The sequence below is a fragment of the Sorex araneus genome, chromosome X (genome assembly GCF_027595985.1).
Source record: "Sorex araneus isolate mSorAra2 chromosome X, mSorAra2.pri, whole genome shotgun sequence".
Lineage (NCBI taxonomy): Eukaryota > Metazoa > Chordata > Mammalia > Eulipotyphla > Soricidae > Sorex > Sorex araneus.
The window spans coordinates 57,876,185-57,897,759 of NC_073313.1; the positions used below are offsets into that span (position 1 = coordinate 57,876,185).

The window sequence follows — 21,575 nt, forward strand, 5'->3', positions numbered from 1 at the left end:
ATGCTAGGTATGGCACAAAAATCAAAACCTAAAAACCAAAGTGTTTGCCTCCTTTCCCTGATGCTCAGTGGTGCAATTAAGGAGACAGGGACAAGGTACCTTCCCAGTGACTCTTGAATTGCACTGACTTGATTTGGGTAAGAAAATGCACTAATGGAAGAGACATTATTGCTGAGACTCTGAAGGTCTCAGGGAGAACTACTCAACCAAGTATCTTTCCATATATGACTTTCCCCATGCCAAAGTACTCCTTGTTAATCTTCCAAATTAACCTGAAAAGGAAGGTTGTGTAGAATCTACTGGTGACAATGAACTTGGTCTGTTTCCTTGAGTGGACAATGGATCTAGAAAGGATAATTTTATCCTCTATTGCTCTAGGTGCTGAATATGAGGATCAGACCAGCCAAAAGGAGAAGGAAGATGACCATGTCAGGCCTGGTGAAAGTCATACCTATGTGTGGCAGGTCCTGAGAGAGAATGGCCCAATGGCCTCTGATCCTCCCTGTCTCACTTACTCATATTTTTCTCATGTGAACCTGGTGAAAGACATAAATTCAGGCCTTATCGGAGCTCTGCTGGTTTGTAAAGAAGGTAAGTGGAAGGAAGGGGAGGATGAAGGTGGAGTAAGTACAGAAGGGCTAACAAACATCTGTGTCTGTTCATAAAAGATAACATGAGTATTCTTTCCCCTGGAAGAGTTTTCTCTCACCACCTCCTGCCATGGAAAAGAACATAATTTATACTTTGAGAGGAAAAAATATCCATCCTGGGGGGTATGGTGTCCCCAGCAGGTCAACTTGTACCTGCGGGGCGAGTGCATCAGCAGCCTGATGGTACCTTCAGGCTTCCAAATACCCCAAAATTGCTGCTTTGTCTTTGGCCAGATCCCAACAACTTGGGGCCAAGTTGACCAAGAAATTAAATGGCCAAAAGTTAGGTATGTGAGAGCCACATCCACAAACCACCCCTGGCTCAGCTATATAAGCTTATGTATTATTTGCCTTATTTCAGAGACCCATAAATCTCAAAAGAGATCAAAAGACGCGGTTAGGACCGATGGCATGGAGGTAAATGGGAACCTGTGACTGAGATGCATGTTCTCAGAGGCCTTTTGTTTTCTCTTCTCCCTCCCTCCACCTCTCACTGGACCTGGTGCAACATCAAACACTGACACTGAGAACATCTCTTAGGACTGAGGGGCAGGGCAAAGACCTGGGGGCAGAGATGCTTATAAAAAGTGTATGTGTAGGAACAAAATGGAGTCTCTCATGATTTCTCATTTACACTTGGTTCCTGGCACAGAGCTCCTAAGAGCCCCGGAATTTCCCATGATGAGGAGACTAACATTTGCTTTTGGTATGTTCATGAGGTGATTGCTTGAAAGCACCTTAGCATGGGTTGGCTGCAGTAGCACTAATCAGGAGAGAGGGTTGGGGCTTGAGATTGAGTTCAATCACAAGGCCAAGGATTTAAGCAACTATTTTTCTGTGACAGAGGCTGCAAAAACCTCCCAAAGGGTGAGATTAAGACATCTTCTGGGTAGAATATGCAGCAATTTGGGAAGAATGGCGCATTGAAGGGGGCATGGCCATTTCATTGTTCTCTCCCCACACTTTGACTTAAGCATCTCTCCCATTTGATCGCAAATGGCATAATTTTATAACAAACTTGTAATTGAGTAAATCCAATGCTTTTGTGAGCTCTGTGAGTCATTCCAGGAAATTCATCAAACCTGAGTAGAAGTTCATGGGAATCTCTGATCAGAGCCAGTTGCACAAGTAGCAAACAGGACTTGTGATTGAAGTCTGAGATGGTAGGTAACAGTCCTGAAGGACTAAGTTCTAAGGTTTTCATTATTTAGGTTGTTTATTTTCAGAGAGTAACCCCCTGGCAATCATCAAGGGCTATACCCAGTGGTGCTGGGAGCCAGGCAGTGTGTGGAATCGGTCTTGAGTTCTTGTGCATGCAAGACATGTTCTACAAGCCTTTGGTATGTCTATGATCAGGACTGAACTGAGTTCTTAGCTGGTGGAGATAGTGTCAAAAGTGAGTTCACTTACAGGACACTCAGCGGATATTTCAGAATTATTTGGTTTTAGGGATAGAAATCCCACACACTGTAATTGATGTCAAAATTGTAGGGAGTTGTTTTTACTTTAAAAATTCACTGCAGAGGGGCTGGAGTGATAGAACAGCGGGTAGGGCGTTTGCCTTGCACGCGGCCAACCCGGGTTTGAATCCCAGCATCCCATATGGTCCCCTGACACTGCCAGGGGTGGTTCCTGAGTGTGCAGCCAGGAGTAACCCCTGTGCATTGCCAGGTGTGACCCAAAAAGAAAAAAAAATTCACTACAGAGCCAGGGAGTGAGCTCGAGGAGCTAGAATGCACGCTTTGATTGAGGGAGGACTGGTTCTATGACCAGCACCCAAACATGTTGTCCTTGAGCACTTCTAGGCGCAACCCTGAGCACCAAGAAAATCCATTAGAGTTCCATTCCTGGGTGGAATTGATTAAGTAGCTATATTCGAATGTACTTACTCAGTTTCTGTGAACTGCGTGTATGGTTTTGCATATTTTTCTCTTTGCTTGTTTTAAATGTATGTTTACAGAGCTTTAGCTATAGATGTATATGAAATGTGATATAAGGGCTTATAATTTTCCTTTACTTTCATTTTCTTTTTTTTTTTTTTTGGCTTTTTTTTTTTTTTTTGGGTCACACCCAGCGATGCTCAGGGGTTACTCCTGGCTTCGCACTCAGGAATTACTCCTGGCGGTGCTTGGGGGACCATATGGGATGCCGGGGATCGAACCCGGGTCGGCCGCGTGCAAGGCAAACGCCCTACCCGCTGTGCTATCGCTCCGGCCCCTCATTTTTCTATTCTTTTTATTTGTTTGTTTTTTATTTGGGGGTCACACCCCGTGGTGCTCAGGGGTTACTCCTGACTCTGTACTCAGGAACCAGTCCTGGTGGTACTCCGGGGACCATATGAGATGCTGAGGACTGAACCTGGTTTGGCCCCAAGCAAGGCAAGCGCCCTTCCCGCTATATTATCTCTTCAGCCCCTAGTAATTCTTCCCTACTGGTATTTTTCACAAGTAATGATCTGCAACAAATTTGAAATAACCCAAGTTCAGGTAGTGTTAGGAGCACAAAGAGCAAAGAATCCATGTGTTCAAGGTTAGTCACAAAAGCTCAGTGGAGTAATTTCGCCCCCTAGTGCCTATTTTTCTAACGGCGATAAATGCTCTTGATTGTTTTTCAGGGACCCTGTCGGAAGGAAGGATGCAGCCCTTGCACGAATTTGTACTGCTTTTTGCTGTATTTGATGAAGGTTTGTGAGCTACACTCTGAATTTTGGGTTGCAGAAAAAAATATATTAACTTAATTGGGTTCTTGACAAGCAGATTGCTATTGTCTCAATAAAGTGGTTATAAAATGATCATAAACCATTACTGTTCAGGAACCTGGGGAGGAAAACGCATTTTAAAAATGCCAATTTAAATAAGACTTTTATCGTATCCTCTTATTTCAAGAAGTATCATTTTGTATTTTTCTTTGTATAGGTCCTTTACCTCTTTGGTTAAGCTAATTCTGAGGTACTTAATTTTCTGAGGCACAAATGTGAACAGATTGTTTTATAATATTTCCTTCTTCTCTTTCATTATTTGCATATAGGAAAGACATGACCTTCTGCGTATTGATTTTTTAACCTGCCACTCTATTGTACAAACTTTTTGTTTCTAGGAGATTTTTGGGAGAGAATTTAGGGTTTGCTAAGTATAGTATTATGTCATCTTCAAATTGTGAAAGCTTGACTTCTTTTCCATGCCCTTGATATCTTTTTATTACCTAACTGCTATGGCAAGTACTTCCAGTACTATATTGAACGGGAGTGGTGAGAGTGGGCTCTCTTGTCTTGTACCTGATCTTAAAGGGAAGGTTTTTAGTTTTTCCCCATTGAAGATAATGTTTGTTGAGGGCTTGTTGTAGATGGCTTTGAATCTATTGAGGAAAGTTCCTCCAACTTCCATTTTGTTGAAAGTCTTTATGATAAATGGGTGCTGAATTTTGTCAAATGACTTCTCTGCATCTGTTGATATAATAGGGTTTTTAGTTTTTATTTTAATGATATTATGTATTATGTTGATGGACTTATTAATGTTGAACCATCCTTGCATCCCCGGGATGAATCCTACTTAATTATGATGTATGATCTTTTTTATGAGTCATTGGATTTTATTTGCTAGTATTTTGTTGAGGATCTTTGTTCATTGGGAAAATCGGCCTGTAATTTTATTTTTTTTTCTGGTGTCTGTCTGTTTTTGGTATTAGGGTGATGTTTGCCTTATAAAAACTGGAAGTGTTTTTGTTCCGTGAATTTCCTGGAAAACCTTGAAAGGGTTGGCAGAAGTCCTCTTTACAGGCTCGGAAGAATTCGCTAGTGAATCCATATGGATCTGGGCTTTTGTTTTTTGGGAAGACTTTTGATTACCATTCAATAGTGACAGGTCTGTTCAGGTATTCCAAGTCTTCTTGGTTCAGCGTTAGGAGGTTATAGAATTCCAGGAATTTATCCATTTCTTAAAGGTTTTCTTATTTTTTGGCATACAGACTCTCAAAGTAATCTCTGATGATCTTTTGAATTTATATGGTTTCTGTTGTGACGTCCCACTTTTAATTTCTGATTGGGTTTATTAGAGGTCTCTCTCTTTGTGAATCTTCCTAATGGTTTATTGATCTTATTTATTTTTAAAAGAATGAACTCTTAATTTCATTGATCTTTTGGTGTGTTTTTTGGGATTCCAAACTCCTCATAGACTGAGAGAATTAACATTGTCAAAATGGCAATCTCAAAGCATTATATAGATTTAGTGCAGTCCACACAAGGATACCATGACATATTGCAAAGAAATAGATTAAACACTACTGAAATTCATATGGAACAATGAAACACCATAAACTGCTAAAGCACTCCTGGGAAAAGGAAGATGGGAGGCATCCGCTTCCCCAACGTCAAGCTTTATTACAAAGTGGCAGTAATTAAAACAGCATGGTATTGGAATAAAAACAGACCCGCAGAACAATGGAATGGAGTTGAATATCCTGATACTGATACAGACCCTCAAATATATGATCATTTAATCTTTGATAAAAGAACAAGAAATATGAAGTGGAACAAGGAAAGCCTCTATAATAAGTGGTGCTGGGAAAACTGGGCAGTTACATGCAAAAAAATGAACACAGACCTATTTCTAATGCTATTCACAAAAGTCATATCAAAATGGATTAAATACCTCAATATGAGACCTGAATCTATAAGGTCCATAGAAGAAAATGTTGGCAGAACCCCCCATGACATTGAAGCTAAAGGCATCTTCAATGATGAAACACCATTGACCAAGCAAGTGGAAGCAAAGATAAACAAATGGGACTACATTAAACTAAGAAGCTTCTGCACCTCAACAGAACAGTGACCAAGATACTGAGACAGCCAGTTCACAGAAGGAAAAAATTATTTGCCCAGTACCCATCTGATAAGGGGTTAATAGTCAAGATATATAAGGCACTAGTAGAGCTTTACAAGGATATAAAACTTCCAACCCCATCAAGAAATGAGAAGAAGAATAGAGCAGAAACTTCCTCAGAGAACAAATACAAATAGCCAAAAGGTACATAAAAATGTTCTACATCACTAATCATCAGGTGGATGCAAATCACAGCAACAATGAGATATCATCTCACACCACAGAGACTGGCACACATCAGAAAGAACAAAAACAACCAGTGCTAGGGCAAATGCAGGAGAAAGGGACTCTCATTCATTGCTGGTGGGAATGCCAACTGGTCCAGCCTTTGTGGAAAACAATATGGACATTTCTCAAAAAAACTAGAAATTAAGCTCCCATTTGACCCAGCAATATCACTTCTGGAATATAACCTGAGGCCCCAAATACACACAGCAGAAATGTGATCTACAATTTTATGTTCATTGCAGCACTGTTCACAGTAGCCAGAATCTGGAAACAATATGAGTGCCAAAGGACAGACAACTGGATAAAAAAACATCTGGTACATCTACACAATAGAATAGTACTCAGCTGTTAGGAAAAATAAAGACATAAGATTTGCTTATAAATGGATATGCATGGACAGTATCACTCTGAGTGAAATGAGTTAGAAGGAAAGGGACAGATATAGAGTGACGTCATTCATTTGTGGGATAGCACTGTAGCACTGTCCTTGCCCTTGTTCATCGATTTGCTCGAGTGGGCACCAGTAACGTCTCCATCGTGAGACTTGTTACTGTTCTTTGGCATATCAAATACACCACTGGTAGCTTGCCAGGCTCTGCCGTGCAGGCGGAATACTCTCAGTAGCTTGCCGGGCTCTCCAAAAGGGATGGAGGCATCGAACCCGGGTTGGCTGCGTGCAAGACAAACACCCTGCCCGCTGAACTATCACTCCAGTCCTCTGTGGGATATAAAAAATGCATTTGTGGGATATAAAAAATATTAGGTGGTCGGAGGAAAAAGAGAGTGAAACTTCTTCCCTGTTTAAGCACAGATTTCTTTAGTCTTATAGTTTTCATAAAACAGGTTACCTTCAATGCCGGAGAAATTTACAGCAGAAGTAAATTAAGACGAGGCAGGGTATCTTGTGGTGTGTTCCTGGTAATTCCAGCATCCTAGCTGATAAAACTGTGTATTTCTATTTGGGGGACCTTAAGTAGGATGTGCCCTGGGTCTGAACAAATTGCAAACCTTGAGATAAGAGTGTTTACATTACTCAAATCTGTTAAGGAATTCCAGGATCCATGGAATTAAACAAAGAGGCTGGCATTGTAATTAAAATGGAGGTGGGTTGCAGCTCTTCTGTGCTCTCCCCTTGAAAGAAGAAAGCCCCTGGAGAAATCACTCATGCTCCCAAAAGGTTTTTCAGTTTGCTTGGTTTGGGGGCCACACCTGGCAGTGCTCAGGTCTTACTTATTCTGCCTTCAGGGGTTCTGGGGATGGACCCAGGTCAACCACATGAAAAATCATTAAGGCCCATTGTAAAGGTTAAAAAATTACATTTTAAGGAAAGAGGAAAGAGGATTTAACCTGTGGGCACCTGGGAATTCTAACAGCTGGCTAGACAGAAGCTACATTTGCACTGCTGGGGTTTGAGATAGGCTGTATTCTAGGAGTGAGCAGAACAACCCTTGAGATACAACCGTAACATTGGAGCAGGGAAAGGTGACCGTGCCGAGAAATAGGACAGTGGGTAGGGCACTTGAGTTGCAGATTCCCCTCATAGAGCCTCAGGCATCTAGCCTCAGGCCTAGAGCCCTGTCAGGAGGGATGCCTGAGCACCAATGGGCGCGGCCCAGAAGGCGGGGTATGCGGGGAGAGGGGAGGAGTGTAACATCCCAATAATGTGACTCAGACGCCAGGCTGCAGGGCCTAGTTGTTCAAAAGGCCCGTTTGACCAAAGGGGTGTCTGGTGAGTCAGGTGGAGTCTGTAGGTCCTGTTTTGCTCAAGGAAGATGGTTCCCACCTGGTGCTTTGGGGCTGGAGCCCTCGTCTCCCTCAGGCCCAGCTCCGCTCTGCGACCTCTTCCTCTCTCCGGTTTTCTTCAGTTTTCTTCTCCCGGGAAGAAGTAAGCGGGGTGGGGAGGGAATCCCCTATTCGTTTCACCTTTTACAAAGTAGAGGGAAGCTCCTCCACCTCCCCCACTGCTACCAGTTGTCCCCCTGCCAAGCCTGCTTGTCACTCTTGGAGTGTCACTCTTGGCTTGTGCACTGATGCTCAGTGTGTCAGGGGCAGTGACTGTTCAGAGTCAATGACCAAACCAAAGTGCCAAACTCTGAGTGGGCGCAGGGCTGGTGACAGCCTTACCCCCCGAGCCCAAACACCTGTCAGTGCTCAGGGGTCACTCTTAACTTCATATTTGGTGCTAGGGATCAAATTGTGGTCTGCCACATGCGAGGCAGTGCCCTACTCAGTGTACTATCCTTTCAGCGCTACCCCTTTATTTTTGGCTTTTTGGGTCACACCCTGCGATGCTCAGGAGTTACTGCTGTCTCTGCACTCAGGAATTACTCCTGGTGTTGCTTGGGGGACCATATGGGGTGCTGGGGATTGAACCTAGGTCAGCCGAGTACAAGGCAAATGCCCTAACCACTTTACTATCACTCTGGCCCATCCTCCTCCTCCGTTTTATAGACATTGCTGTTTGGGCTTGGGGCTCCACCTAAGGTGCTCAGGGCTACATCTGGCTCTGTGCTCCAGGCAAGCTTGTAAGCTGGGGTTTCTGCCTCACAGCCTGTGTTCAGCCCTGAAGGCTTTTCAGTGGGTTCCTCTGAAGTGGTTGTGCTGAGGAAACAGAACAGAAGCCTGGACTCTTGCTTCCCTTCTGCTTAGAGCGTTCCCTCTCCCTTCCTACCTGATCTGCTGGACAAATGAAATAACAGACAATCCTGACTGGGGAGATTATCTCTGGAGGTGGGGGTGGGGTGGCAGGAGCACCCAAGACAAGCACCAAACTGCTCCATGACCCCTCTTTCCCCAGGGCAAAGCTGGTATGCAGGAACCAATGGCTCCTTGGCACAGGGTGTTGCTGCAGCGCAGGCCCACTCTCAGATGCACACAGTCAACGGCTATGCCCACAGGACTCTGCCGGGTATGTATCCACAATTCTTTCCCCGGGTATCCTACAGCTGTGTCCAAACCCTCAGTAATGTGGCTGCTTCCAATACTCAAGGCATGCCTGCAACAGGAAAGCACAGCAAACAAGAGTCTCATAAGAAGAGAACGCGCCAATAGTTTCAACTGCTACTTTCATTACACAAATCCAACAAGATACCTGCACCAATATGAGGGTTCGATGAAAAGGAAGCAACCAGACCAAGAATATACTCCTTAGGAATATGATTGTCAAGATATAAGCTCAATAAAAAGTAGGCAGATGAGGCCCATTGTTGCTACTGGTTTTGGCATATCAAATACGCCATGGGTAGCTTGCCAGGCTCTGCTGTGCAGACGGGGTACTCTCGGGAGCTTGCTGGGCTCTCCAAGAGGGATGGAGGCTTTTAGGGAGGCCTCAAATTTCCCTTACAGGTGTTCCCATGGTTCACACCATATTTGAATCCCATCAAATATGGTGTGGAAATAAAAAGTACGAACAATAGAGAAAAATCTAGAAAGTCATACAGAAAGAGACTAGGGATATATATATATAAATAAAACATATATATATATATGTTTAGGGATATATTTTTATTTTTTTTTTATTTTTCATTTTATTTTTTTTTTTTAGGTTTTTGGGTCACACCTGGCGATGCACAGGGGTTATTCCTGGCTCTACACTCAGGAAGTACTCCTGGCGGTGCTCAGGGGACCATATGGGATGCTGGGAATCGAACCCGGGTCGGCCGCGTGCAAGGCAAACGCCCTACCCGCTGTGCTATCGCTCCAGCCCCAGGGATATATTTTTAAATGCAAAGAAATGATAGAAGGAAGGTTCAAAACATATGAAAAAAACTTTGGGGCTTCAGATTAAAATTTCCCAGTATGAATGTCAGAGAGTGCCACACAAAATGGTTATTGTGGGGTTTCATAGAACAATAAGGAGATGTTGAATAAACCCTTCCATAGGATAGAGAGATTGCACACAAGACGACTATGGAACACACTTTACAATTTCTGACGATAAGGTCTTTACAAACTCAAGTTACTCAAGTTTTTTGTTTGGTTTTTGGTTTTTGGGCCACAAACCAGTGATGCTCAGGGGTTATTTCTTACTCTGTGCTCAGGAATCACTCCTGGCAGTACTTAGGGGACCATATGGGATTCCAGAGATCAAACCCGGGTTGGCCATGTGCAAGGCATGCACCTTCCCCACTGTATTTTTGCTCCAGCCCCTCAGCCTTGATTTCTTAGGCAAATTGCACTTTGCGTTGGGCTTTGGATTAAGAACCAAGATGGTTTCCACGATGAATACCCTGCCCTTGGAAGCCACTGGATCTGAAAAAGGTAGGAGAAAACCAAGAGGGAAGAAGTTGGAAGTTTAAAATCCAAGAAAAGAATAATGATTTTATACTAACCAATCATGGCAATAAAAAGGGGGCAAGGATGTGATAAATAGTCTCCAGAAAAATGATAGAACAGCAGTGCACATCTACGCTACGTGGCTTAGATGGGGAGCCAGGAAAAGCTTCCCTGAGTAAGTTTCCTATGAACTGAGCTTCAGAAGATTAGAAATATGAAAAAGGGTTGGGGATGAGAGGAGACTGAGAGGGACTGTTCAGATTTTCTAGGAGTTCTAGAGGATTGGTATTTGACTTTATGTGGCCACTGAAGAGTTGTAGAATCCCATCTGGGGTGTAAACATGTGACACTGGGCTCCTGGTGGGTGACAGGCTGGGAAAGGAATATGGACAGATGTTCTTCAGTCACGAACTATGGTAATTACATTGGGTGCAGAGCAGTTTGAAGGAAGGGTGGTGAAAAATAGATATATTTGCAAGCTTTGGGGGTCAAAATAGGTGACAGCTACTACCTTATAGTTCCCAGTGTGAGGGCTAAACAACACACAGCTGCATGGTTCAAACTTATGCCCATTCACCAGCCTCTCTCGCCATCAGTTTCATGGGTTCTACATTTCTAGGCTTGTTATGGGGAGTGAATGAGGTAGGACTTGTCAAGGATTTTAGGCAGCGCTTGACATAAAACAAATGTTTGGTTTATATTAGCATTACTCAACTTTATTACCACAGCTGCTATTAAATTGGGTGTGAGCAGTGAGAATGGTGATCATTTCTTTCTTTCACGGGAATGAGTGGAAGATGGTGCCATTCACTGAACTAGAAGGAAAGTTAATCTGGAAGATGAGGGGCTTTGGATCTGGGGGGTTTAAGAGGCATCTTGGTGAAGATGTTGAAAAGCTGGTGAACTATATGATTCTTGGGTTCTGGGAGTTGCCAGAAACAGGAAAGGAGAGTTGTCAGCACATGAATGATAGTTAATGCCATGAGGTTGTTCAGGGAGAAAACAGGGAATCACTAGAGAATAAGGCCAAGGACAGAGACTGGGGGCACTTTATCATTTAATGGATGGATCACAAAGGAGGAGTCTGAAGAAGGAGCAGTAGAAACCCAAGAGGAATAAAACCCAATAAGGTGTTCACATGGAAACAAAGGCTTGAGAGAACTTCCAAAAGGAACAAATGGTCAACAGGTTCAGATAGAGACTAGAATGAGCCTCTTGATTTAGCAGCGTGATGGACATTGGAGACCTTGACTAGAGCTATTGGGTTTATAGCAAGCTAGAGTCATTGAAAACCTGGTTCTCTAGTCAAGAAAATAACATCTGAGAGGGGGCTTTCCCCTTCCCACCCTGGTGAGTGTTTACCACTCTACATGCTTCTATCTTTCAACTATTGTTGTCTTATTTCCTTCTTTCAGGTCTGACGGGATGCCACAAGAAATCCGTTTACTGGCATGTGATTGGGATGGGGACTACCCCTGAAGTGCACTCAATCTTCCTGGAAGGGCACACATTTCTTGTGAGGAACCATCGTCAGGCCTCTTTGGAGATCTCACCAATAACCTTCCTGACTGCCCAGACGGTCCTCATGGACCTTGGCCAGTTCCTGCTCTTTTGTCATATATCTTCGCACCAACATGGTAATATCTTTGGGTGTTAAACGCAAATATGACAAATTCCTAGCTCTGAATTTGCCTCTTATGTTTGTTGTCATTGGTTTTGAGGTTTTGCTTTTAGGGCCACTCTCAGCGGTGCTCAGGGAACCCTATGGGTTCCCTTATCAAACCCGGCTTGGCCACGTGCAAGACAGGTACTGTACTATCTCTCTGCCCCTAGCTCTATTCTTACTGGGATTTATGGCACAGTATTTGGTATGGGATAGCTCTAGCTGCCAGTTTTCAGAGCAAAGATTTTGCCTTTGAGTATGAGACTCTGAGTCAGAGTGTCGATGAGTAATTTAGTTTAGTTTAGTTTTGTTTTTTTTTTTGCCTCCCAAATCGTGCCCAGGCTGCTCTGCGCATAGGTGCTGGGAGGGGTGTGTGATGCTAGGGAAGGGACTCAAGTCATATACTCCTCATCCCTGAGGTACTGTCCCGGCCTTTGCTGGTAGAATTTTCTACTAAATGCCTGCAATGGAAGGGAGGAGGTTTCCGCATAAGGAGGCAGTACAGGGAGGAGGCATTGTAGGTGACAGGTGCAATGCTATTTTACGGGAATGGAGAGTCCTGCAAAAAACCAGCACTGTCTCTGGTGGCAGGCCTCAGCTCTCCACTCTTGGAAGTAGACCAAGAGCAACACATGGCAACTCTAAGTGGATATTTGCCATGCTTGCTGGAGGGCTCCAGCCCCTGATGCCCACACAGGCTGCTGCAGATGCCGGTGGATGAGATGCCTAGTTGCTTAGGGTATATTCAGAGTGGAAGGGGCAGGCAGAACCTTGGTTTCTGCAGTTTCAAACCTTCCTTTGTAGTTAGGGCCTGAGCAAGTCTGTAGGCCGTGATCCACTTGCTGCCATCTCCCTCTCTGTGTAGTCACCACTCTGTTGACATATATCTTGTCATCTGTCACCTCCCCAACTCTCACTGTCCTCTGTACTGCAGCCTTTGAGGGCTGTTGGAGGGGAAGGCTGAGTAAGCCTGACCTTCCCCTTTGACAAGTCCCTTTATTCCGCTCCTGTTCTCTCACACTCTCCTCTCAGATCCAGCTTGACTTGATCTTGCTGTCCACCCACTGGTTTCTCCTATGGCTTGTGACTTGGTACTCTGAAGTCATGGCCATTAGGGACAATTTCTCATTGTGTGCTACATGATGTTGGGGAGAGGGATTGACAAGACACTGGGAGCACAGGGTGTCATACCAAGTGAACACCGGAAAATCAACCTAGACGCCGGGGACTGGCTCATTAGCTGCAGTTTGACCGTCATCATAATACTTAGGGCCTGAGCCAGTGAAAGATGAGTATGTTTTATGTTTTGTTTCGGTCCTTTGAAAACTTTTCTTCATTGATTGTAATCCTTGCTTTTCAGAAAGGTGTTTTGTCATATTGGAGCTCAAACAAAAGCTTTAGAGATCTAGAATGAATTCTTTCTAAAACCACATGAGCCCCAGTCTAGTTATTTGCTTGTACTGAAATCTGCCCTCTTCTCTCTGCTCCTTCATACTATTGATCCTAGAAATAGCCTGTCAGACAGACAGGCAGGGATTAGTATCACTCACACTTTACTAAGCTTGAGAAGGGTAGTGTGGAATGGACTTGTCACAGAGTTTACAGCTAGTTACAGGCACATACACTCTTAAAATATATGGCAATTTCCAGTTTTACATCATAACTTCTCATGTCTTCATGAATTTGGAATGGGCCTTAAAGTGTATAGCTTCTGGGCCAGGGATGTGGGGCAAATGGTCATATACATACTTGTGCTAGGGGGTGCCCCCACAAATTTGCTTACTATAATATTTTCCATTGATATGCCATTATTAAATCAATGTATTTTTGTGCTATAATATAAATTGAAAGTTCATGTAAAATACAAATTTAGAACTTTCTAAGTCATTAAGTGACTATGGGAATGGGGAGTTGGCTGAACAGGATTTCCAAACGCTGAATAAAAGCAACTCTTCAAGTTACAACTCAAGAGTTGGAAGTCATAGGCAGAGAGCCATCTTGAGGAGGGAAATATTTAGATTTATGGTCGAAACAAATGAGTGATTTTTGGAAAAAGAGGAGAGTCAGACAGAGAGGAGGAGTGGGTGGAAAAATCAGGTGTGGACAAGGCCAATGAGGTTGCAGGGAGGTTCTTGACCCTCCTGGTGAGGATGAAGCCACTGGGAAGGCAGGAACCACGCTGTTTGCTTTGTCTGCCCCCAGAAGGCATGGAAGCTTATGTCAGTGTGGAGAGCTGCCCGGAGGAGCCCCAAGTGAGGAAGAACAAAAATGAAGAAGAGGAAGACTATGATGATGACCTGGACGATGATGACCTGGACGTGATCAGCTTTGATGGCGACCAAGCTCCTTCCTTTCTCCAGGTGCGCTCAGTTGCCAAGAAGCACCCGAAGACTTGGATTCACTACATAGCAGCGGAGGAGGGTGACTGGGACTATGCCCCCTCGACCGTCACACCCAGTGACAGGTACCAACTCTTGAGCTTCTCTCCCTTGCTTGCAGAACAGCAAGTCAGGCTGAGCACGAGCTGTGTTGGGAAGGGGGGTACTGATCTTTCTCATTCCCCTTGGATGATTCATACCACTGGCTTAGAGCTGAACTCTAGCAACCTCTCCTGAGAAATCTCTTTTACCACCTGTCTCTTGAATTGTCTTTGGTCATACCCAGCAGTGTGCAGGAATCACTCCTGGGAGTCCCTGGTGGTGCTAGGGAACTGACCAGGGTTAACCATATGCAGTGCAAGCACCCGAACCCCTGCTCTATCTATGGTTCTCTTTCTGCAACCTCTTATATTTTGTTGGCCTATACAGAAGTTACGAAAGTCTATATCTGAACAATGGGCCCCAGCGGATTGGTAAGAAATACAAAAAGGCTCGATTTATGGCCTACTCAGATGAAACATTCAAGACCCCCATAGCTACTCAGGATGAATCGGGAATCTTGGGACCTCTGCTTTATGGAGAAGTTGGAGACACACTTTTGGTAAGTTAAAAAAAAAAACATGCCTTGGGAAGGAAGAAAATGTCTGTTGGGTTTTAATTTTGAAAAACTTAGTAATTCAACAATGTCTCCGATGAGCATGACCTCTTAAGATATATAAGTGTAGACTACAATGTTTTAAGATTATAATTTTAAAAATATGTGTGTATAGAATCGAAACTTTAGTCCAGAGCTGGAGAAATATTACAGCCGGCAGGGCACTTGCCTTGCACACTGCTGACCCAGGTTCGATCGCTGGCACCCCATGTGGTCCCCTCATCCCTGCCAGGAGAGAGCCCTGAGCAGAATCAGGAATGGAAAATGAACACTGCTGGGTTTGGCCCAGCACCCCCTGAAACACAAAACAAAATAAACAAACAAACAAACAAAACCCAATTTATTTAAGTTCTATTTCCAGCACTGCCCTACATTCTAAGTGTTATCTGGGGAGACATGTGAGGTCCTGGGTGAGAGTCCCATCACCACAATAAAATAAAGTAACACATGTGAACTGCCGCTCCTCTGAAATACTCACTACCTGGAGTTTAATGCAGATAGACTTCTAGAACTTTTGACACTAATTATATACTTTGGCAATCAACAGACTCTGGCCAATGCCTGTTTGTAGACAACCTGAGAGCTCAGATGGAGTTTATATTTTTAAGAGGGTTTAAAGTAAAGAGTAGGATGGGACTGGAGCGATAGCACAGCGGGTAGGGTATTTGCCTTGCACGTGGCCAACCCAGGTTTGATTTCCAGCATCCCATATGGTCCCCTGAGCACTGCCAGGAGTAATTCCTGAGTGCAGAGCCAGGAGTAACTCCTGTGAACTGCTGGGTGTGACCCAAAAAAGCAAATAAATAAATAAATAAATAAATAGAGTAAAGAGTAGGAGAATATGTGACAGACCAGATATGGCTCAAAAGCCTAGAACATAGGAATAGGTTAATCTAACATTAGAAAGTCAAATATGGTCATGTACTATATTAAGAGATGAGATGGGGAAGTTTCATTTAACTTCAATAGCTATCGAAAAAACATTTCATCAAAATTTGACATCTAGGCCAAGAGAGAGAGAGAGAGAGCGCGAGCTCACTGGGCTAAGCATAGTCTCTGTATGCAGAGAGTTCGATTTCTAGCACTACATGGTCCTCTGACCCGCAGAGTGACCCCTTGAGCACCCAGCCCCTGAAGAACACCAGGTATAGCCCCACAAGAAAAAATAACATCTGTTCATAATGAGGTTATGGTTAATGGCATTGCAAAGAACATGTTTATCCCTCACACCCCTCATATTTCAAGAGTAGTGCACCACATCTGATGGGGTTTAGAGTACAGGCAACCAATTTTAAGGGAAATATATTTTTACAGATATGCACACAAAGCTCAAACCTTAACAACATATTAGTAATCTCTTATAGAAGGGCTTAATGTCCCTTGGGTGAAATACAACAATCTTCACACACTCTCCTCTAAGGAAAGTTTTTTGGAGCATTTTCAGTGGTTTATTCATAACAAACAATACAAAATAAATTATTTTATTTCAGTTTTGGGGCAGGAGTTGGGGTTTGGGATGGAAACATCCAAAATATGGTGGTGGGAAGATGTAATGGTGGTGGGACTGGTGTTCAAATATTAAATGTAATCAAATATTGTGAACTACTTTATAAAAATTAAATTAAACTAAAATTAAAAAATAAAAGACAACAAAAAATAAAAGAAAATTAAAAAGCATGTTTATCCTGATAAGGTTTTTCAGAAAACTTGTAGTAAACATGAGACTTGGCCATGAAACTCGGAAATCCTTCTGCTTCTGATCAGCACAAGGGCAAAGAGCTCATAGTGAGCTTAAGACATTTGCCCTGCACATTGTCAGAGTTGGTTTGGTCCCAGTACCTCTGTCAGGCAATCTCCAGCCCTGAATCCCTGTGCCCTCACATTGAACCACTAGGAAGGGCCTCACATGGGAGTCCCCACAAGAAGGTCAGGGTGAGACGCAGCTAATAAATGTCAACCTTTAGTTACTATTTCACTAAAATTCTGACCACTGTTCCTAGGAGGGAAATGAAAGACTATGTTTGGCAAGAAACAAGGCTTTTAAGTATTAGAAGATGATTTAGGGCAGATGGCTGGAGGCAGAATTCCTTTGGTTGGAAAGGGTAATTCTAAATACAAAGGAAAAGCTAGAGAAAATCATGTGATACTGGATTCAAGCTGGACACAATGGTATATGACTAGGCACAAGTGCGCAGACCTGGGAGTTTTGGTGGCAGGGAGAAGAGGCCTCTTCACATTTTTTTGGTTTTGCTTTGTTCTGGAGCCACACCCAGCAATGCTCAGGGGTCACTCCAGGTCTGTACACAGGAATTACTCCTGGTAGTGCTCCTGGAAACATATGGGGTTTGAACCTGGGTCGACCACATGTAAGGCAAGTGCTTTATCCACTGTACTTATGCTTCTGCCCCATTTGGGGAGATACTAGCACATCTTTTCTCTCTCAGATTGTATTTAAGAATGGAGCTAGTCGACCATACAATATTGTCCCTCACGGAATCACAGTGGTCGGGCCTCTGCATGCAGGGAGACTGCCAAAAGGTAAGTATTGCATCTATTTTCTTTAGTGTTTTTGGTCGCTGTGGGGGCCACATCTAACAATGCTACCCATAAGATTTGGGGCCAGCAGTGCCTGGGGTGTCGGAAATCACACCCAGGACCTCACACATGTAGAACATATGTGCTACCCCTGGAGCCATATCCTTGGTTCCTCTGTTTCCGTTTGTGTGTGTCTTTCAGTGGATGAATCACCGTCTGTACTCTCCATCTGTCCACTGTTTGGATTACCGGGCCTTGAACAAGGTGCTTTCACCTTCCTTCTTTCTGAAAGATTGCCTTGGCCACTGAAGGTCCTTTGAGGATGCAGTTTTTATTGATTTCTATACTTCTAGGCCAAAGCCAGTAACAATGCTGGGTCTCATTCCCCTGACCCTGAAAGAGCCTCCAATACAGCACCATTGGGAAGGACGAGTAAAGAGAGGCTGCTAAAATCTCAGGGCTAGGATGAATGGAGACATTATTGAGACTGCTCGAGAAAATCAATGATCAACAGGATGATACTTCTAGGGACTCACCTAGCAGTGCACCGGCTTCTATTCTTGTTGGGGGCCTTGCCGTAGGCCTAGTGCTTTGTTTCTTGACTATAAAATGTGCTTCAGGAGCCCTGAACGTCTCATTTGGGGTTCTCGGGGGGTTGAGATGCTCTGAATGGACTTGAGGTCTCCTGCCAGCTAAGCATAGGCTCTACCCATTGTGCCATCTCCCCAGTCCCTCCACATCAATTTTTGACTAAGCTTGTCGCAAAAGCAGCCCCCTGAAACTTTGTGAACATTTTATTGGCTTTTGGAAGAGGTGTTGACATGTTAGTAATAATAATACTATTATTGAAGCACATATATCACCACAATGTACTACAATATCCAAATGTATTATGCCTTTATGCTTCACAAAACCCACATGAAAATGTTATGTTTTGCCTTAAACAATCATGCAGATTTTATTTTTTGTTTTTGAGCCACAACTGGTAGTGTTCAGGGGTTATTCCTGGCTCTGTGCTCAGGAATTACTCCTGACAGGCTCCAGTGGCCATATGTGGTTTCAGGGATCAAATTTGCTTGGTCGAATGCAAGGAAAACAGGCTGCTGTACTATTGCTTAAGGCCCAACTCATGTAGTTTCAGATCTGTACAAGAACCTGTTTCTTCACATTTCCCCAGTTATTTACATTATCCGTGCTTCTCGTGCCTGCCTAAAGACCCTAAGTTCAGGTTCAAGTGCTCACCATTTGAAGGCCAATATTCTAGAGATAAGAGTTGATATAGGGGCTGGAGCAATAGTATAGCAGGGAGGGCACTTGTATTGCACTCAGTAGATCCGAATTCAATCTGTAGCATCACATATGGTCCCCCAAGTCCTCCAGGAGTGATTCCCTAGTATAAAACCAGGAGTTAGTACTGAGTACCACCTGGTGTGGCCCAAAAAACAAAGTGATATGAGAGGGGGCCGGAGCTATAGCACAGCAGGTAGGGCATTTGCCTTGCATGCGGCCAACCCCGGGTTCGATCCCCGGCACCCCATATGGTCCCCCAGGCACCACCAGGAGTAATTCCTTAGTGCAGAGCTAGGAGTAACCCCTGAGCATCACTGGGTGTGACCCAAAAAAGAAAAAAATTGATATGAGAGAAAAAGAGTTTTTCAGGGGCTAGCAACCTGAGAAGATGGAAGACTTGTGAGTCCCCAAACCCACCTGCCTCTGAAATTGGGGCTAGAATTTGATATCAGGCTAGAAAAAGTAAGTTAGAAGGTGAAGGTCGTGGGGAGAGAGGAGGGAGTTCTGGCTCAGGCCATCCTCACTGATGTTGGTGGGATGCTCGGAGGAAGGTGCTCTGTGCCTGTGCCACGGTCAGGCAAAACTCCTCCGTTCCCAGGGTCCCCACAATAGTCTTGAAGAGTGCTTCCACGGACTGCTGTTGACTCTTCTCCAAGGGCTGAAGGAGTCCTTGGGCTTGATAAGGCTCTGCGTGTTCTCAGAGGCATTTTGTTTTCTCTTCTCCCTCCCTCCACCTCTCACTGGACCTGGTTCAACATCAAACACTGACACTGAAAACGTCTCTTAGGACTGAGAGGCAGGGCAAAGACCCAGGGGCAGAGATGCTTATGAAAAGTGTATGTGTAGGAACAAGATGGAGTCTCTCGCTCATGCTTGCTCATACTATCAGATCACGTCCCTTCAACTAGATGCATTTTATCAGTCTGTGATCTCACATATGCAAGAGCTAGATTGCCCCCTTTTATCCTATTTAGAATGTTTTTATTTTATTTTTATTTTTTAAGTTTTTTTGTTGTAATCCAGAATTGCTCTGGATTAGATTACTTTTAATTTAATTGCTCAGATTACTCCTGACTCTGCCTTCAGGATTTACTCCTTGTGGTGTCAGGGGATCTATGGGGTGACAAGGATGAAACCTGGCAATCACAATCACCTTACCTGCTGTACTATGGCTCCGGCCTGGAATGTTTTTACTTTAACTTAACATTTTCCCTGGGCCTGGGGATCAAACCCAGGTCTCACATGCAAGCTACCCAGGTCTCACTAAGCCGCATGGAATGCTGAGGGCTCTCCCCGCCCCTACCTTCCTCTAATAGGACAGAGCATGCTGGCTTGAAGATTCTTTTCTTCTTTTAGCATTTACAAAATATTACTTCACTTCCCTCTGCTCTCTGACTATGTAAATATAATTTCAAGTGAATAATTCCTCCCTCTTTGTTATTTTTCTCTACCTTTAATTTTTCCATATTCATACTTCTAGGTGTTTGCTGATCTTCCTCGATCAGTAGTTTTAGGTTTTTCACCAAACTTGTAAACACTTGGACCTGTATTTCTCCAAGTATTTCTTGCCCTGTTCTGCTTCATCTCTTTCAAGATTTCTCTCACATTTTTATTTGACCTTTGGCTACTGTGTCACATTTCTTCATGTTTTGAGCATACTCCTTTGACCATTTTCCCACTTTCCTGCAAATTAAATGGTCACTATTGATCCAGCTTCAGGCCATTGAACCAGCTCTACAGTCCCAAACTGGATTTTTTTTTTTATTAAGACCACTCAGATTGCACCCTCTCCCATCAGTGGTAAAAGGAAGTTGGAAAAGCAACTCCTGGAATAGGCATTATACTCAGGAGATGATGCCATGGTTCCTCCTCGTGGTTTCGGGTGCTCTACACAATCAGAGATACTTCTCTCGTAATTAGCTAGAGAAATAATTCCTGAGATTCATTTCACAAATGAATCCTTCACAAACTGAAATTTTTGAGTCAACAGTAAATGCTTTTTAGGGGAGGTAATTTGAGGAGGGGGCTATGGAACCCATACCTGGTCCCAGTCTTTTCACTAAATTTGCTTTCTTTTGGCTTTTGGGTCACACCGGGTGATGCTCAGGGGTTACTCCTGGCTTTGCACTCAGGAATTACTCCTGGCGGTGCTTGGGGGACCATATGGGATGCTGAGAATTGAACCTGGGTCGACCGCGTGCAAGGCAATCACCCTACCTACTGTACTATCGCTCCAGCCCCACTAAATTTGCTTTTGGGTTACATCCTATATCAGTGAAATCTTCTTACCTTTTATTATAAACCTGTTCCGTGTTGAGGTGATGGGGGAGTCCTCCCAAGCAGTCTCTGCGTGCCCATGGGCTATTCCTTCACCTGGCCTGCGGATGTGGTGCTGCTTGGATCCAGGGCTGCTGAGGATCACCAGGGCCACAGGTGGTGGTGCTCTGGGGACCATGAAGGGGTCACCTTGGGCCCAGCACTGTCAGACACATAATCAGGCCTTGAAATGATCTTCTTGGACCACACATCTGGTGTGTCTGTTTGGCTGTTTGTGTAGAAGTTCAGATCACATATTTCTTGTGGATTTTTCTTTTCCTTTCATTGTGAAAACTGTCCTTCTCGAGTTGCTTCTGTGATGACTGACATGAATCATTTTAGAAGCACCACACAAGTTGGGCTATTTCACCTACATGTTGAAGATGTATTGAGACTGGCCTAGGTCAGGGGTGCGTATCTCGGTTTGGGATTTGCACGCAATAATCTTACAAAGGGTGTTTAAAATAGTCACGTGTGTGTCATTACTGCTCTATTGAAATTCTTTTTTAATAGAATGAAGGGCTTACATATTCTGTATATTCTTCAATTTTGAGTGAGGATTTTGTTGCGTATAGTATGCCAGTGAAAATTGAATCAAGGACCTTAAACATATAAGCAAAACTTGACCCTCAGTGATGGAGTTCAGGTCCGCAGTGACTTTCTTCGAGGAGGTGATGGGAGCTGAAACCTCAGACACTGGGCCTTGAA

At 43.9% G+C, this 21,575-nt stretch overlaps 1 protein-coding gene and 1 pseudogene across 2 annotated transcripts in view; one reads left to right on the forward strand and one right to left on the reverse strand.

Moving 5' to 3' along the window:
* The window catches only part of F8 (coagulation factor VIII), a 158,942-nt gene that overhangs the window by 34,614 nt on the left and 102,753 nt on the right, over positions 1-21,575 (forward strand). Inside the window, exons 4-10 of one of the 2 annotated variants that reach the window (XM_004606583.3) lie at positions 379-591; positions 3,265-3,333; positions 8,553-8,663; positions 11,446-11,667; positions 13,896-14,157; positions 14,501-14,672; positions 17,171-17,264. In XM_004606583.3, the coding sequence (XP_004606640.3) occupies positions 379-591; positions 3,265-3,333; positions 8,553-8,663; positions 11,446-11,667; positions 13,896-14,157; positions 14,501-14,672; positions 17,171-17,264 (1,143 nt within the window). The remainder of the gene's footprint in view (positions 1-378; positions 592-3,264; positions 3,334-8,552; positions 8,664-11,445; positions 11,668-13,895; positions 14,158-14,500; positions 14,673-17,170; positions 17,265-21,575) is intronic. The other variant, XM_055120894.1, reaches the window with a different exon arrangement.
* Positions 20,321-20,497, reverse strand: LOC129400350 (small nucleolar RNA U3; annotated as a pseudogene).